At 41.5% G+C, this 18,452-nt stretch overlaps 1 protein-coding gene across 10 annotated transcripts in view; it reads right to left on the reverse strand.

Moving 5' to 3' along the window:
• STYXL1 (serine/threonine/tyrosine interacting like 1) overlaps positions 1-18,452 on the reverse strand; it is a 62,078-nt gene that overhangs the window by 2,105 nt on the left and 41,521 nt on the right. For 9 of the 10 annotated variants that reach the window (XR_009497614.1, XM_059897114.1, XM_059897121.1 and 6 more), the window contains 3 exons: positions 15,727-15,872; positions 6,991-7,088; positions 5,275-5,387 (listed from right to left, as the gene is read on the reverse strand). Coding sequence is in view for 9 of the 10 variants with exons in the window: in XM_059897114.1 (XP_059753097.1) it covers positions 5,275-5,387; positions 6,991-7,088; positions 15,727-15,872 (357 nt within the window). In the remaining variant the exon portion in view is untranslated. The remainder of the gene's footprint in view (positions 1-5,274; positions 5,388-6,990; positions 7,089-15,726; positions 15,873-18,452) is intronic. The other variant, XM_059897118.1, reaches the window with a different exon arrangement.

Here is an 18,452-nt window from a genome sequence, read left to right on the forward strand (position 1 = left end):
AAACTATCTTAACATAATAAAGGTCATATATGAAAAGTACACAGGTAACATCATAATGGTGAAAGACTGAAAGCTTTTCCTCTGAGATCAGGAACAAGGCTAGGATGCCCACTTCCACCACTTCTATTCAACGCTGTACTGGAAGTTCTAGACAATTAGGAAATTAGAACAATTAGTTCTAGCAATTAGGAAAAAAAGAAAAGGCATCCAAATTGGAAAGGAGGAAGTAAAATTATTTCTGTTTGCAGATGATATGAACTTAATGATCTTGTATGTTGAAAACCTTAAAGATTAAACACAAAAAAACTGTTAGAATAAACAAATGTAACAAAGTTGCAGGATACAAAATCAGTTGTGTATCTAACTAACAATGAACAATCCAAAAAGGAAATTAAGAAAATTTCATTTACACTAGCATCAAGAGAATAAAATACTTAGCAATAAACTTAACCAAGGAGGTAAAAGACTTGTACCCTGAAAAATGCAAAATGTTGCTGAAAGAAATTAAGGAAGACTAAAATAAATGGAAAGACATCCCAGGTACATGGAATAGAAGATTTAATATTGTTAAGATGCAAATACTACCCAAAGTGATCTAAAGATTTAATGCAATCTCTATCAAAATCCCAACAGCGTTTTTTGCAGAAATAGAAAAATCCATCCTAAAATTCATATTGAATCTCAAGGAACCCCGGAATAACCAAAACAATTGTGAAAAAAGAGAGACAAAGTTGGGGGTCTCACACTTCGTTATTTCAAAACCTTTTAAGTTATTACAAAACTATGATAAAAGAATGTGGTACTGGCATAAAGACATTTAGACCAGTGGAATAGAATAGACAGCCCAGAAATAAATGCTCACATATATAGTAAAATGATTTCAACAATGGTGCCAAAACTATTCAATGGAGAAAGGAGAGTCTTTTCAACAAATGGTGTTAGGAATACTGGATATCCACATGTAAAAGAATGAAACTAGTGTAACCTTACACCATGTACAAAAATTAACTCAAGATGATAGAAGGCATAAAGTAAGAGCTAAAATTATAAAACCCTTGAAAGAAAACATAAGGGAAAAGCTTCATGATATTGGATTTGGCAATTATTTCTTGGATGTGACACCAAAAGCACAGGCAATAAAAAAAAAAAAACAGATTGGTTTATATCAAAATAAAAAACTTCTGTACATCAAAAAAAAAAAAAAACCTTCTGTGCATCAAAAGACAAAATCAACAGAGTGAAAAGGCAAGACAGAATGGAAGGAAACATTTGCAAATCATATACCTGTTTTATGTTTCAACCTTATTTCAAACCTTTTAAGTTATTACAAAACTATGATAAAAGAATGTGGTACTGGCATAAAGACAGACATTTAAGACCAGTGGAATAGAACAGACAGCCCAGAAGTAAATGCTCACATATATAGTAAAATGATCCCAACAAGGGTGCCAAAACTATTCAATGCAGAAAGTGTTAATATGAGGAATATATAAGGAACTTCTAAAACTCAACAACAAAAAACAAACAACCCAACTAATAAATGGGCAAAGGACTTTGAATAGACATTTCTCCTAAGAAGATATATGAATGGCCAAAAAGCAGGCAAAAAGATGCTCAACATCACTAATCATTAGGGAAATGCAAATCAAAACTATAATGCTGGGCTTCCCTGGTGGCGCAGTGGTTGAGAATCCGCCTGCCAATGCAGGGAACACGGGTTCGAGCCCTGGTCTGGGAAGATCCCATATGCCGCGGAGCAACTGGGCCCGTGAGCCACAATTACTGAGCCTGCGCGTCTGGAGCCTGTGCTCCGCAACAAGAGAGGCCACGATAATGAGAGGCCCGCGCATCGCGATGAAGAATGGCCCCCACTTGCCGCAACTGGGGAAAGCCCTCACACAGAAACGAAGACCCAACACAGCCATAAAAATAAATAAATAAATAAATAAATAAATAAATAAATAAATAAATAAAAACCCAAAGTTTAAAAAAAATAATTAAAAAAAAAAACTATAATGCTATACTTCCTCAAACTGATTACGATGGTACTATAAAAGGAAAGAAAGAAAGGAAGAAAGGAAGGAAGGAAGAAAACAACTGTTGGCAAGGATGTGGAGAAATTAGAACCCTTGTGCACTGTTGATGGAATGTATTAAATGGTACAGCCTCTGTGGAAAACAGTATGGAGATCCCCCCCCCCAAAATTAAAATAAGAACTACCATATGACCCAGTAATTCGTCTACTGGGTATATACCCAAAAGAGTTGAAGGCAGGGTCTCAAAGAGATATTTGCACAACCATGTTCACAGCAGCATTATTCATAATGGCTAAAACATGGAAGCAATCCAAGTGTCCATCAATGAATAAATGGATAAGCAAAATGTGGTATATACATACAAGGGAATATTATTAGCCTTAAAAAGGAGGGAAATTTTGACATATGCTACAACATGGTTAAACCTTGAGGACATTATGCTAAGTGTAATAAGCCATTCATGAAAAAACAAATATTTTATGATTCCACTTATATGATGTACTTAGTGTAGTCAAAATTACAAAGACAGAAAGAAGAATGGTGGTTACCATGGGCTAGGGGGAGGGGAGAATAAGGAGTTATTGTTTAATAAATATAGAGTTTCAGTTTTACAAGATGAAAAGAGTCATGGGGCTAGGTGGTGGTGATGGCTGCACATTATGAATGTATTTAACACTACTGAATTATATTCTTAAAAATGGTTAAGACAGGGGCTTCCCTGGTGGCGCAGTGGTTAAGAATCCGCCTGCCAATGCAGGGGACATGGGTTCGAGCCCTGGTCCAGGAAGATCCCACCTGCCACGGAGCAACTAAGCCCATGCGCCACAACTACTGAGCCTGAGCTCTAGAGCCCACGAGCCACAACTACTGAGCCCTTGTGCCACAACTACTGAAGACCACATGCCTAGAGCCTGTGCTCCACAATAAGAGAAGTCACCGCAATTAGAAGCCCACGCACTGCAACAAAGAGTAGCCCCCGCTCACCACAATTAGAGAAGATAAAAACCATATGATCACCTCAAGAGATGCAGAAAAAGCATATGACAATATTCAACATCGATTTATGATAAAAATTCTCAACTAAGTGTGTACAGAGGGAATGTACCTCAACATAATAAAGGCCATATACGACAAGCTGACAGCTAACATCATACTCAACAGTGAAAAGCTGGAAGCTTTTCCTCTAAGATCAGGAACAAGACAAGAATGCCTACTCTCACCACATTTATTCAACATAGTATTTCAAGTCCTAGACAGAGTAAGAAAAAGATATCCAAATCAGAACGGAAGAAGTAAAACTGTCTCTCTTTACATACAACATATATATAGAAAACCCTAAAGACTTCACAAAAAAACTGTTAGAATTAATAAATTCAGTAAAGTTACAGGATACAAAATATACAAAAATCAGCTGTTTCTATACACTGATAACAAACTATCAGAAATAGAAATTAAGAAAATAATCCCAATTGCATCAAAAAGAGTAAAATACCTAGGAATAAATTTAACCAAGGAGGCAAAAGACTTGTACACTGAAAACTATGACACTGATGAAAGAAATTAAAGAAGACACAAATAAATAGAAAGATATTCCATGCTCATGGATTGGAGGAATATTGTTAGAATGTCCATACTACCTGAAGCAATCTACAGATTGAACACAATCCCTATCAAAATCCCGATGGTATCTTTCAGAGAAATAGAATAAACAATCCTAAAACTTGTATGGAACAACAAGACCCCAAAGAGCCAAAGCAAATTTGAGGAAGAAGAGCAAAGCTAGAGGCATCACGCTTCCTCATTTCAAACTATATTACAAAGCTATAGTAATCAAAGCAGTATGGTATTGGCATAAAATATATACACATAGATCAATAGACTAGAATAGAGATCCCAGAAATAAGCCCATACATATATGGTCAATTAATTTAGGACAAAGGAGCTAATAATATGCAATGATGAAAGAATGGTCTCTTCAATAAGTAGTGCTGGGAAAACTGGACAGTCACATGCAAAAGAATGAAATTGGTGGGAATTCCCTGGCAGTCCAGTGGTTAGGACTCCGTGCTTCCACTGCCAGGGGCTCAGGTTCAATCTCTGGTTGGGGAACTAAGATCCCGCAAGCCGCACAGTGCAGCCAAAAAAAAAAAAACTGGACCACCATCTTACACCATACACAAAAATCAACTCAAAATGGATTAAAGGCACAAATGGAAGACCTGAAACCATAAAACTACTAGAAGAAAACATAGGTGGTAAACTCCTTGACATCAATCTGGTGGTAATTTTTTGGATTTGACATCAAAAGCAAAGGCAACAGAAGCAAAAATAAACAAGTGGGACTACATCAAACTAAAAGGCTTCTGCACAGCAAAGGAAACCATCAACAAAATGAAAAGGTAGGGGCTTCCCTGGTGGCACAGTGGTTGAGAATCTGCCTGCCAATGCAGGGGACACGGGTTCGAGCCCTGGTCTGGGAAGATGCCACATGCCGCGGACCGACTAGGCCCGTGAGCCACAATTGCTGAGCCTGCGCATCTGGAGCCTGTGCTCCACAACAAGAGAGGCTGCGATAGTGAGAGGCCCGCACACCACGATGAAGAGTGGCCCCCACTTGCCACAACTAGAGAAAGCCCTCGCACAAAAACGAAGACCCAACATGCCATAAATAAATAAATAAATAAATAAATAAATAAAATTTAAAAAAAAAAATGAAAAGGCAACCTAAGAAATGGGAGAGAATATCTGCAAATCATGTAACTGATAATGGATTAATACCCAAAATATATAAAGAACTCATACAACTCAATAGCAAACAAACAAAAAATCTGATTTTTAAAAGGGCCAAGATTCTGAATAGACATTTTTCCAAAGACATACAGATGGCCAACAGGTGCATGGCAACAGCCAAAATGCACCTCCCTTGGAGAACCCTGAACAAACACTGGTACACAGACTGACAGCATTGGGGGACACACAGATGGTGCTGCTGGCCACAGCCTTGCCCAGCCTGAGTCCCTGGGCCTGCCCTGTGTGCCCAGCCTCAGGTCTCTAACCCAGATCTCGGGTTCCTTCCCTTGGATGTGGTATGCTGGGTAAAGCCCTGGACTTGGGGCTCCCCTCCCTGACCCTTCCCTCCCAAACCCCCCACCCCCAATTAAGGCCCCAAGTCGGTGCTGGAGACCCATTCCTCTGAGGTGCAGCTCTGACCCCACCTCCTGGACCAGGGAATACATACCTTCAGGGTCTGCTCATTTTGGTGCATAAGGTAGGCCAAGATGGCCGCACAGCTGCGACTGATGCCCATGGTGGAAAAGACCAGGATGACAGAGCCAAGCTCCAGGTGAACTTCTGCAAATGGAAGGAAAGGTGTGAGGTCGTGCGTGGCCCCCTTCCTTGTGGGTCTGTAAGATGACTGGCCTCAGTGGGTCCAAAGAGTAGGTTCAGAACCAGCACACCATGGTCTAGGCAAGTCACGTGACATCTCTAGGATACTGTTTCATTGCCTGGCAAACGGGGATCCTCAGACCTAGCTGGCAGTTCACGAGAATCACACCTGGGCATTCAGCATTATCATGCAAAGGCCTTTTCTGGGCTATGCAGCCTTCCATCCCAGGAAGGTCTGCTACCAGTTGACCTCCCCAGGTGGGGATAAAAGGACTGTACCCCAAGGGCACTTGGGTGCTGATAGAGGCAGGGTAGCCTGAATGTGAATCACAACCAGTAAGTACTGGCTGTCGGGCTTGGGCACTCTAACCCACAGTTTCCTCATCTGGAAAATGTGATAACAGTATACTACCTACCTGATAAGATTTTGCACTGTGCTTAGCCCAGTGCCTGGCACACAAATGTCAGCTAACCACACTCAATAACGCCCCTGGGACTGTCAATCTCACCCATTGAGGGGTGGGAAGGAAATCTAAGCTGGCATCTTAGGCTGGTTGGTAACCCCCAAGAACTGAAGATAAATATACCAAGTGCAAAATCACAGACTGTCAGAGCTGGAGGAGGACTCAGATGATTAAGGCCAACTGCCTCATTGTATGGATAAGGAAACTGAGGCACAGAGAAGTTAAGGGTTGGCTCAGGGCCACCCAGTGAGGTGGGGCTGGAGAGGGGGCTTCTTTGGGCCACAGGGCTCTGCCACCCCATGATGGGACCCAGGGCAAGTCTCAGTCTCAGGTCCTAGGCAAGTGATAGTTACAACCTCCCAGAAAAATACAGGAAGTCTGGGCCAAAATGCCATTCTCGGGCTGGGGGCTGTGTTGGTGCTGAGCAGGCCGTCCTGGGGTGGGCCTCTAACCGGACACAACCTTGCTCTCTCCAGCGATCTTGCTCTCCTTAGGATGACTGAAAACTCCACCCTCAGTGAGGCAAGCGGCTGGTGGGCACTGCTGTGTGAGGTAGGAGAACAGAAGGGGCACTGGGCCCACACACTGGGGACCATGGAATTCAGAGATGGAAGGGCTCTGGAGTCTTCCTTCTACCCCACCACACTGACCAGATAGGAGGGCCGGGACAGAGTGAGATTCACCTGCAGGTCACCAGAGCCTAGCCTGGAGCAGGCCTTCATGAACATATGCACCCAGGATGGGCCAGCACCCTCATTTCACAACAGGCAGTGATGCCGAGACTGGAGCTTGGCCAGGCGTGAAAGGGCATAGCGACCCATCCAGGGCCAGAGCACAGGGCACTCAATCCACAGTCTGGGGCTCTCATTTGTCCCCACTGCTCCCAAGGTAAACGCGTGGCTGCCCATATTGCCAAGGACCCCCCCGGGAGGCAGGCTTGTCCCGGGGCTTGGCCACGCCTGGCTGGGCATGTGCTGGGCCCTGCCCTTTTTCTCCTGAGTGCTGGGAGTGGCAGTCAGCAATAGGCATGTGGATGAGGTACCACAGCCCCTCTGCTCCCTGGGCACAGACCAGTTGCTGCCTGGTTAAAGAATGCTCCTTACCAATGAAGTGACAGAGGTGGCGTAAAAAGGGTGTAATGTTGGCTTCCAGGGAATCTTCTATCTGGATGTGCAGAAGCTTGTCGGCGTCACCTACAAAACTAAACGGAAGAAAAGCACAGGTAATCAGGCAAACTCACACAGAGCCCTACTGTGGCATCCTTCACCCACAGCAATGGGGTCATAGGGGAAGGAGGCTGAACTAGCATCAGGGAGACGTGGGCAAATAAATGAACCCCTCTCAAAAAAACAGCACCTACCTCATAGGGGTGTTGTGTAGATTAAGTCAATTAATCTATGTAAAGCATTCAGCAATCTGCTTGGCACACGGTAGTGCCCAATAAGTGTGACATTATTATTAAACAAACCTGGTGCTTTTCTAGAATACAGTGAAGATAGTGAGGGTGGAAAGGAATATGGAATGAATCTGCTATGTTAAATGGAGAAAGCAAGGTGAGAAGGATGGAGAGTGGTGGGCCTGCTGTTTTAGATAGGATGGTCATGGAAGGCTTTACTGAGGAGGTAACATTTGGGCAGAGGTTTAAAGGAGGTGACAGAACAAGCCAGGCACGTATATGAGGAAAGAATGTTCCAGGTAGAGAATACAAGTGCAAAGGCCCTGAGGGCAGTATGTTTCATATGTTTGAGAAACAATAGGGAGATCAGAGTGGCTAGAGCTTTATGAACAAGGGGGAAAGAGGAGGGAGATGAGGCATGTGGCATGTTTAATGAGAAGATGCCCGCAAGGATCTTGGCACAATGTCTAGTGTGCAGTGAGCACTTGGTAAATGTTATTTATGAAGACTATGGCCTACTGGTGACATTCATTCACTGTGGTATGCAGAAAGTTGCAGTAGATTCAGAAATGAAAATATCCTGGTTTAGTTTCTGCATGAGCACTTGCTGTGACAAATACAAGCGCAATTCACCCTGCATTCATTCATTCATCCATCCATCCTTCCCTTCCGCCACATCCCTCTCTCCCTCCCCACCTGACCACCGATCCACCATCCATTCATCCATCTATCCCCAACCATTCATTCTTTCCTCAGATACTCACTCAATGCCTATTGTGTGCCAGACCTTGAGCTGGACCCTAGTGGACACAAGATGAATCAAATAGGGCCCCTCCCAGCTTCAAGGAGCTCCCAGTCTGATGCGGGAGGCAGACACATAAACAAATGGCCCCAATCCAACTGGCTAGGTTTTAGGATAAAGACCTGCACATGCTACTGAAGAGGAAGGGCAGGGAAAAGTCGAGGGAGCTGGGGAAAGCCTTACAATGGAGGAGACATCTGGGTGGAGAAGACTGAAGGATACAGGTTAATATATACAAATCAACTGGATTTCTATATACTAGCAACAATCAGAAATTTAAATTTTACTTGATTTTTCTTGGCTATGCCGCGCAGTTTGCGAGATCTTAGTTCCCCGACTAGGGATTGAATCCAGGTCCCAGGAGTGAAAGCACGGAGTCCTAACCACCAGCGAATTCCCAAGAAATTTATAATTTAAATATACCATTTATAATCACATCAAAAATATCAAATACTTAGGAAGAAATCTGATACAAGATGTGCAAGAACTGTACACTGAAGACTATAAAACATTGCTGAAAGAAACCAAAGAGCAAAGTAAACGGAAAGATAGACCATATTAATGAATCAGGAGATTCAACATTTTTAAGATGTCAATTCTTCACAAATTGCCCTATGGAATCCATTCAGTCCCAGTCCAAATTCCAACAAGCTTCTGTATAGAAACTGACAAGTTGATTCTAAAATTTATATGGAAATTCAAAGGAAACAACTTTGAAAAAGAACAACAAAATTAGAGGACTAACACTACCTGACTTCAAGATTTATTATAAAGCTACAGTAATCAAAAGTGTGGAACTGATAATAAGGCCCTACTGTATAGCACAGGGAACTATACTGAATATCCTGTGATAAACCATAACAGAAAAGAATATGAAAAAGTATATCTATAACTGAGTCACTTTGCTGTACAGCAGAAATTAACACAACATTGTAAATCAACTATCCTTTTTTTAAAAATTTATTTATTTATTTTGGCTGTGTTGGGTCTTCGTTGCTGCGTGCAGGCTTTCTCTAGTTGCGGCAAGCGGGGGCTACTCTTCATTGCAGTGCGCGGGCTTCTCACTGCGGTGGCTTCTCTTGCTGCAGAGCACGGGCTCTAGGCACGTAGGCTTCAGTAGTTGCAGCATGTGGGCTCAGTAGTTGTGGCTCATGGGCTCTAGAGCACAGGCTCAGTAGTTGTGGTGCACGGGCTTATTTGCTCCGCGGCATGTGGGATCTTTCCGGACCAGGGATCGAACCCGTGTTCCCTGCACTGGCAGGCGGATTCTCAACCACTGCGCCACCAGGGAAGCCCCAATCAACTATACTTTAATAAAAATTTTTTTTAAAAGAGAAAAACAAGTGTGGGAAACTGGTATAAAGAAAAACATAGATCAATGAAAAAGAACAAAGAATCCAGATATAATCCTGTACACGTATGGTCAACTGATTTTCAACAAAGGTATCAAAGCAATTCAACAGGAAAAGGATCACCTTTTCAACAGTGATGACTTCCACATGCAAAACAATGAACTTTGTTCCATATCAGGCACCATATACAAAAACTGATTTCAAAATGTATCACAAGGGACTTCCCTGGTGGTCCAGTGGGTAAGACTCCGCGCTCCCATTGCAGGGGACGCAGGTTCAATCCCTGGTGGGGGAACTAGATCCTGCATGCATGCCACAACTAAGAAGTCCACATGCCACAACTAAGACCCGGAGCAGCCAAAATAAATAAGTAAATATTTTTTTAAAAATGTATCGCAAAACGTGAAGGTTAAAACTACAAAACTTTTAGAAGAAAATATAGGAGAAAATCTTTGCATAATTCAAGTGTCCGTATATGCATGGGTCTGTGTTTGGACTCCATTTTGCTCCATTGGTTTAGTTTTCTATCCTGCACCAGTATCACAATGCCTTACTTGCTGTGGTTTTTTTTTAAGTCTTGGTATCTGGTCAAGTAAATTTTCCCATTTGTTGTTATTCACTATTCAGCTATTTTTGCCCTTTGTATTTCCATATAAAATTTAAAATTACTGTATCAATTTCCACAAATCCATTGGAATTTTATTGGCATTCCATTGAATCTATAGATCAATTGGGCAAGAATCAACATCTTTACAAAATTGATTCTTCTAATCCACAACTACGGTACATCCTCTGTTTATTCAGGTGATCTTTACTAACATCCTCTAGCTATTCAGATAATCTTTAGTAATTCACAGTAATGCTGTATACTTTTCTGTGTAGAGATCTTGCACATCCTTCAATAGGTATAATCCTAGATATTTAATATTTTTGTCCTATTGTAAATTATATGCTTTTAAAACTTCAGCAAACTTATTTAAGTCCAATAATTTATCTGCAGGTTGTTTTGGCTTTTCTGTGTATACAATTAGACTGTCTGTATATAATGAAAGGTTATTTTCCCTTTTGATTCCTATTTTATTTCTTTTACTTGCCATATTTCACCAACTAGAACCTCCAGTACAATGTTAAATAGAAGTGGTGATAGTTGCATCTTTGTCTTGTTCCCGGGCTCAGAGGGAAAACTTTCAACATTTCATCATTGTGATGTTTGCTACAGAGATTTCTGTAGAATTTTATTTTCAGATCAAAGTTCCCTTCTATTCCCAGTTTGCTAAGATTTTTTTAAATCATGAATGTATGGTGAATATTATCAAATGCTTTCACTGCATTTACTGAGATAATCCTGATTTTTCCTCTACATTATCGATGTGGTAAATTACATGGATGGATTTTTCAGTGCTAAAACCACCTTGCATCCTTGGAATAAACCCAATTTAGTCATCATGCATTATCCTTCTTATATATCTCTGTAGTCAATGTGCTAATATTTTACTTTAGGATATTTACATCTATATTCATGAAGAAAATTAGCCTATAATTTTCCTGTATTATAATGTCTTTCTCAGGTTATGAAATCAGAGTTTATGCTGGTCTCATACGACAAGTTGAAAATTATTCCTCCTTTTTATTCTTAAAAAAAATTTTAATATTGGGTTTATTTCCTCCTTAAATATTAGGTAGAATTCATCACTGAAACTATCTAGACCTGGAGTATTCTCTATGAAAAATTTATATTAGTTATTGATCCTAATAAAATTTTCTGTTTTGTCCGATGTCAGGTTTGATAGGTTGTATTTTTTTGTTCAATACATCTAAATTTTTATGTTTATCACAATAAAGTTTTTATAATACCCTCAAGATATTTTTTATATCTGTAGGATATGGTAGAATCCCCTTTTACAGATGGTTATTTGTGCTTTCTCTCTTTTTTGCCAAGGGTTTATCAAATTTATTATTTTTGTAAAACTATTTTGACTTTCTAGATCCTATTTTATTGTTTCTAGTTCATTTTATCTGCTTTTATTATTCCTTCCTTCCTTATTTGAGTTTAGTTTGCTGTTTCTTTGGTAATTTCTTGAGATAAATGCTTAACTAGTTGATTTTTAGCTTTTCTTCTTTTTAATAGATGCATTTAAAGCTATAAATTTCCCTCTAAGCACAGCTTAGCTACATTCCACAAGTTCTGATATATTCTATTTTCATAATCATATAGTTGAAACTATTTCATAATTTCCATTGTGAGTTCTTTTTTGAACCATGAGCTGTTTTAAAATTTATTTCTAAGCTTCTAGGAATTTCCTAGTTATATTTTCAAATTATTGCTTTCTACATTAATTCCACAGTGGTTAAAGGCCAACTCTATATGATTTGAATCTCCTGAAATTGGATGAATCTTGTTTTAGGGACTATCATATTGTCAGTTTTTATAAATCTATTTCTTTTTAAGTAAGCATTGGTAGCTTGAGTCTTCTGAGGAAATTGTTAATTTTTCAAATGTATTGACATAAAGTTGCTCATAATCTTCCAAATTATTCTATTTTTAATTAAAAATTTTATTGAGATCAGTGTAGATGATCATTTATAGTTTTTATCAAATTTGGAAAATTTTGGCCATTATTTCTTCAAACGTGTTTTCTGTCTCCCCATTCTCCTTTCCTTTGGAGATTCTAATTACACATGTTAGGCCACCTGAAGCTGTCTCAGTCTTACTGAAGTTCTATTCTAGTTTCTTTTTTTAAGTCTTTTTCTTCTCTATGTTTCATTTTATATACTTCTATTGCTATGTCTCCAAATTCAGCAATCTTTTCTTCCACAGTGTCTAATCTTTTAATTCCATCCAGTATATTTTTCATCTCAGACTGTACTTTTCATCCCTAATATAGGGCTAAGTTTTTCCTCACTACTGAAGCAGTAGTCTTCTGAGTACTCTGTATGATGCACTGTATGTTGTGAGTTTTGTTTAATCTGAGTGGAAACACAAACTACTCCTGGTCCCACATAATCTCTGGGGATTGTACCACCTGTTCATTTCTATTGGTTTTTCTCCCTGCCTTGAGTAGTTTTCTCACATGCATGTGCTTATAAGTACTTAGCTGAAGACACAGGAGGACTCTCTGCAGATGTCCAGAGTCTTTCTTTGTACTCAGCTCTCTATTCTTCATGCAGGTCTCCTGCAAATTCTAGCCAACTCAACAGCTCTGAGTCCTCAACTCTACCCTCAACTCAGAAAGAATAATAGGATCTGTTTTGGCCCCTTCCCTGTACTGTGACCTGCAAACAATCTCCAAGCAATAAGCTGGTTCGATTGTGGAGCCCACCTTTTTTTTTTCCTCTCAGGAATCATTGTCCTGTGCTGTCTATTGGCCATTGTCTGAAAAACCCTTGTTTTAGATGCTCTGTCTGAGTATTTTTAGTTGTTTAAGGTGGGGTTGTAAATCTGGTGCCAGTTACTCCATCATGGCCAGAAATGGAAATTCTTCTCACTTACATCCTTTTTCTTAAATTTATTTTTGGCTGCACTGGGGCTTCATTGCTGCACGTGGGCTTTCTCTAGTTGCAGTGAGCAGGGGCTACTCTTCATTGCAGTGTGTGGGCTTCTCATTGCAGTGGTTTCTCTTGTTGCGGAGCACAGGCTCTAGGCGCATGGGCTTCAGTAGTCATGGCACGCAGACTCAGGAGTTGTGGCTCGCGGGCTGTAGAGCGCAGGCTTAGTAGTTGTGGCACACAGGCTTAGTTGCTCCATGGCACGTGGGATCTTCCTGGACCAGGGCTCGAACCCGTGTCCCCTGCATGGGCAGGCAGATTCTTAACCACTGTGCCACCAGGGAAGTCCTCTCACTTACATTATTGAAGGATATATTCTCTGGGTACAAAATTGTGGGTTAGCAGTTATTTTCTTTCAGTGCTTTAAGATTCTATTATTTATTGCTGGATAACAAAATATCCTAACACTCAGTGGCTTAAAACAAAAAAAATTTATTATCTATCAATTTCTATGGATCAGGAATCTGGGAGCAGCTTATCTGGGTACCATTGGCTTAAAATCTCTCATAAAGTTATAACAAGCTGTTGTCATCTGGTCTCATCTGAAGGCTCAATTGGAAGCTAATTCACATGACTGTTGGCAGGATTCAGTTTCTCAAAGGCTTTTTGACTGAGGGCCTCAGTTCATCACTAGCTGTTGGCTGAAGACTGTCAGGTCCTTGCCACGTGGACCTCTCCATAGGACAGCTCACTGCATGGTAGCTGACTTCCTTCAGAATGAGTGAGCAAGGGAGAGTGAGCAATACTGATGTCACAGTCTTTCTGTGACCCAATATCAGAAGTGACAGCCCATCACTTTTGCTTTACTCTATCCATTAGCACACATCAGTAAATCTAGCCCACATTCAATGCTGTGAATGGCAGGAGGTGGGGAATCACCAGAAAGGCTACCGACTACAAAGACACATTCCATATTTCCTTCTAGTTGCAGTGATTTCTGTTGATGAGTCAGCTGTCAGTCTAATTATTGCTCCTTTGAAAGTAATGTCTTACTTCTCTGCTTTTTTTTTTTTTAAATATTTATTTATTTATTTATTTATTGGCTGTGTTGGGTCTTCGTTGCTGAGCGCGGGCTTTCTCTAGTTGCGGCAAGCGGGGGCTACTCTTCATTGCGGTGCGTGGGCTTCTCATTGCAGTGGCTTCTCTTGTTGCAGAGCGTGGGCTCTAGGTGCGCGGGCTTCCGTAGTTGTGGAACAGGGGCTCAGTAGTTGTGGCACACGAGCTTAGTTGCTCCGTGGCATGTGGGATCTTCCCGGACCAGGGCTCGAACCCGTGTCGCCTGCATTGGCACGCAGATTCTTAACCACTGCGCCACCAGCAAAGTCCCTCTGCTTCTTTTATTTTTATTTTTTTAAATTAATTAATTTTTTTTTTTGGCTGCATTGGGTCTTCGTTGCTGCATGCAGGCTTTTCTCTGGTTGCGGCGAGTGGGGGCTACTCTTTGTTGTGGTGTGTGGGCTTCTCATTGCAGGGGCTTCTCTTGTTGTGGAGCATGGGCTCTAGGCGCGTGGGCTTCAGTAGTTGTGACACACGGGCTCAGTAGCTTTCACTCGTGGGCTCTAGAGCGCAGGCTCAGTAGTTGTGGCGCATGGACTTAGTTGCTCCGCAGCATGTGGGATCTTCCCGGACCAGGGCTCAAACCTGTGTCCCCTGCATTGGCAGGCGGATTCTTAACCACTTCGCCACCAGGGAAGCCCTCTGCTTCTTTTAATATGTTCTCTCTTTCTTTGGTTTTCAGCAGTCTCACTAAGTGCCTAGACGTGATTTTCTTTAGATTTACTGATTTTTATATAGTATTTTTTATGACCAGATGCCTTACTGAATTCTTGTGTTATTTATATAAATTCTCTCTGAGCTGAATTTTATTAGCTTTGATCAGGAGCTAGAAGAGGTAGGTTGTACAGTGCGGGGCCTTGGTGATCATGACTGGACACAGCTGGGAAGACACAGGCTGACAAGCAAGGCTGTGCAGAACTTTCCTGCTCTTTGAACAATGATGAGTGAGGGTGTGTGTGTGTCTGTGTATGTATGTTCCTAGCACCAAGGAAAATCTGAGGCATAAAGGTTGCTGTATCAAATGTTTCTGTCCTCTCAAAATTCATATGTTGAAACCTAATCCCCAAAGTGATGGTATTTGGAGGTGGGGCTTTGGGGAGGTAATTAGGTCATGAGGATAGAAATTGAAACCCTTATGAGTGGGATTAGTGCCTTTATAAAAGGGACCCTAGAGAGCTTTGCCCCTTCTGCCACGTGAGGATGCCATCTATGAACCAGAAAGCAGGCCTTCATCCAACCCTGAATCTGCCAGTGCCTTAATCTTGGACTTCCCAGCCTCCACACCATGAGAAAAATTCTGTTGTTCATAAGCCACCAGTCTACAGTATTCTGTTACAGCAGCCCAGATGGACCAAGAGAGGGGTCACTTCTCAGAGGGCCTGAGACAGGAAAAGCAGGGTAAACCAGGATATTTTACATCAGAATGTTAAGTACCAAGAAAGTATTACTTTTGGTAAGATTTAAGTATGGGGTATGGGGCAAGTGTGGGGTCTCAGTCACAGGCAGAGGACGCCATGGCCATGCCAGGCAATGAAGGGCAGGCCAGGAATAGATGAAAATAAATGCAGACCCTAGTCCAGTGTATGCTGACTTCTAAAAGCCCTTTCAATTCTGTCAATGCATGCCACTAGGAATCTTATATAAATAAATGATACTAATAAAAAAAAAAAATGGTGTTTCTACTTACAACGGCCCTGTCTCCATGGAGACATTGACATGTGCTTTGATTTTCAAATCCTTCTGAATTTTAGGGTCGCAGGCTTGCCTGAAATTTCCCAGGTAGATCCTGCCTGGCATTATCTCAACAGGGTACGGTTGGAAGGCATCCAGTTCCTGAGGTGGAGAAGGAGAAAGGCTGCTATGATAATAATCCCCAGAGAAGAAGCTGTTTTCGTTTCGTCTCTTGAAATGTGGCTCAGCAAACAAGCTTAGAAAGACAAACTGGGACAGTGAATGAGACTAACCCAATGTTCATTGTGGCACTATTTATAATAGCCAAGACATGGAAGCAACCTAAATGTCCATCGACAGAGGAACGGATAAAGAAGATGTGGTACATATAACACATGGAATATTACTCAGCCATAAAAAAGAATGAAATAATGCCCTTTACAGCAACATGGATGGACATAGAGATTATCATACTAAGTGAAGTAAGTCAGACAGAGAAAGACAAATATCATATGATATCACTTATATGTGGAATCTAAAAAGGTGATACAAATGAACTTATTTACAAAACGGAAACAGACTCACAGACATAGAAAACAAACTTCTGGTTACCAAAGGGGAAAGGTAGAGGGGGGAAGGATAAATTAGGAGGGTGGGATTAATATATACACACTACTATATATAAAATAGGTAATCAACAAGGACCTACTGAATAGCACAGAGAACTCTGCTCAGTATTCTGTAATAACCTATATGGGAAAAGAATCTGAAAAAGAATGGATATATGTATATGAATAACTGAACCACTTTGCTGTACACCTGAGACTAACACAGCATTGTAAATCAGCTGTATCCCAATATAAAATAAAAATTAAATTAAAAAAATTAAAAACAGGGACTTCCCTGGTGGTCCAGTGGTAAAGAATCCACCTTCCAATGCAGGGGACACGGGTTCGATCCCTGGTCAGGGAACTAAGATCCCACGTGCCACGGGGCAACTAAGCCCAAGCACCACAACTACTAAGCTCACGCACCTCAATGAGAGAGCCTGTGTGCCACAAACTACAGAGCTTATGCACTCTGGAACCCGCGCACCACAACTACAGAGCCCACACGCCCTGGAGCCTGCATGCCACAACTAGAGAGAAGCCCGTGCGCCACAACGAACAGCCCACGCCCCAACGAAAGACCCCTCATGCCTCAACGAAGATCCCACGTGCCACAACTAAGACCCGACACAGCCAAAAATAAATAAGTAAATTAATTAATAATTAATAAAGCTTTTTTAAAAAATTAAAAACAAAACTACCCTTTGATCCAGCAATCCCACTTTTGGTATATATCTGAAGGAAATGAAATCACCATCTTGAAGACATATCTGCACACGCCCCCAACCCCCGCCCGCCCAGGATCATTTGAGCATTTTTCACAAAAGACATAGACATGACCTAAGTGTCCATCAATGGATGAATGGATAAAGAAAATATGGCATATATATACAATGGAATGTTGTTCAGCCATAAAGAAGAAGGAAATCCTGTCATTTGTGACAACGTGAATGGACCTTGAGGCCATTGTGCTAAGAGAATAAGTCAGAAAAAAACAAATATTGCATGATCTCACTCATATGTAGAATCTAAAAAAGTGAAAGTTGGGACTTCCCTGGAAGTCCAGTGGTTAAGACTCCACACTCTCAATTCAGGGGGCACAGGTTCTATCCCTGGTCAGTGAACTAAGATCCCACATGCCACACGGCGTGGCCAAAAATAATAATAATAATAAAATAATAAAATAAAATAAAAATAAAAAAGCGAAACTCATGGAAACAAAGAGTAGAGTGGTGGTTGCCAGGGTCTGTGGGGGTGAGGGAAATGGGGAGATGTTGGTCACGGTTATAAACTTCCAGATATAAGGCAAATAAGTTCTGGGGATCTAACGTACAGCATGGTGACAACAGTTAACAACACAGGGCTTCCCTGGTGGTGCAGTGGTTAAGAATCCGCCTGCCAATGCAAGGGACACAGGTTCGAGCCCTGGTCCGGGAAGATCCCACATGCTGCGGAGCAACTAAGCCCGTGCGCCACAACTGCTGAGCCTGCGCTCTAGAGCCCGCAAACCACAACTACAGAAGCCAGCGCGCCTAGAGCCCATGCTCTGCAACATGAGAAGCCACTGCGATGAGAAGCCCGCGCACCGCAATGAAGAGTAGGCCCCGCTCACCGCAACTAGAGAAAGCCCACGCACAGCAACGAAGACCCAACGCAGCCACAAATAAATAAACAAATAAAATTATTTAAAAAAAAAAACAAACAGTATTATGTACTTGAAAGTTGCTAAGAAAGTACATCTTAAATGTTCTCATGGGCTTCCCTGGTGGTGCAGTGGTTGAGAATCTGCCTGCCAATGCAGGGGACACGGGTTCGAGCCCTGGTCTGGGAAGATCCCACATGCCATGGAGCAACTAAGCCCGTGAGCCACAATTACTGAGCCTGCGCGTCTGGAGCCTGTGCTCTGCAACAAGAGAGGCCGTGATAGTGAGAGGCCCGCACACCGCAATGAAGAGTGGTCCCCACTTGCCACAACTAGAGAAAGCCCTCGCACAGAAACGAAGACCCAACACAGCCATAAATAAATAATTAAATAATTTTTTTTAAAAAAGTTAAAAAAAAAAAATGTTCTCATCTCACACACACAAAAAAAATGGTAATTATGTGAGGTGACAGATGTGTTAATCTTATGGTA

This window comes from Balaenoptera ricei, chromosome 15, assembly GCF_028023285.1.
Source record: "Balaenoptera ricei isolate mBalRic1 chromosome 15, mBalRic1.hap2, whole genome shotgun sequence".
NCBI lineage: Eukaryota > Metazoa > Chordata > Mammalia > Artiodactyla > Balaenopteridae > Balaenoptera > Balaenoptera ricei.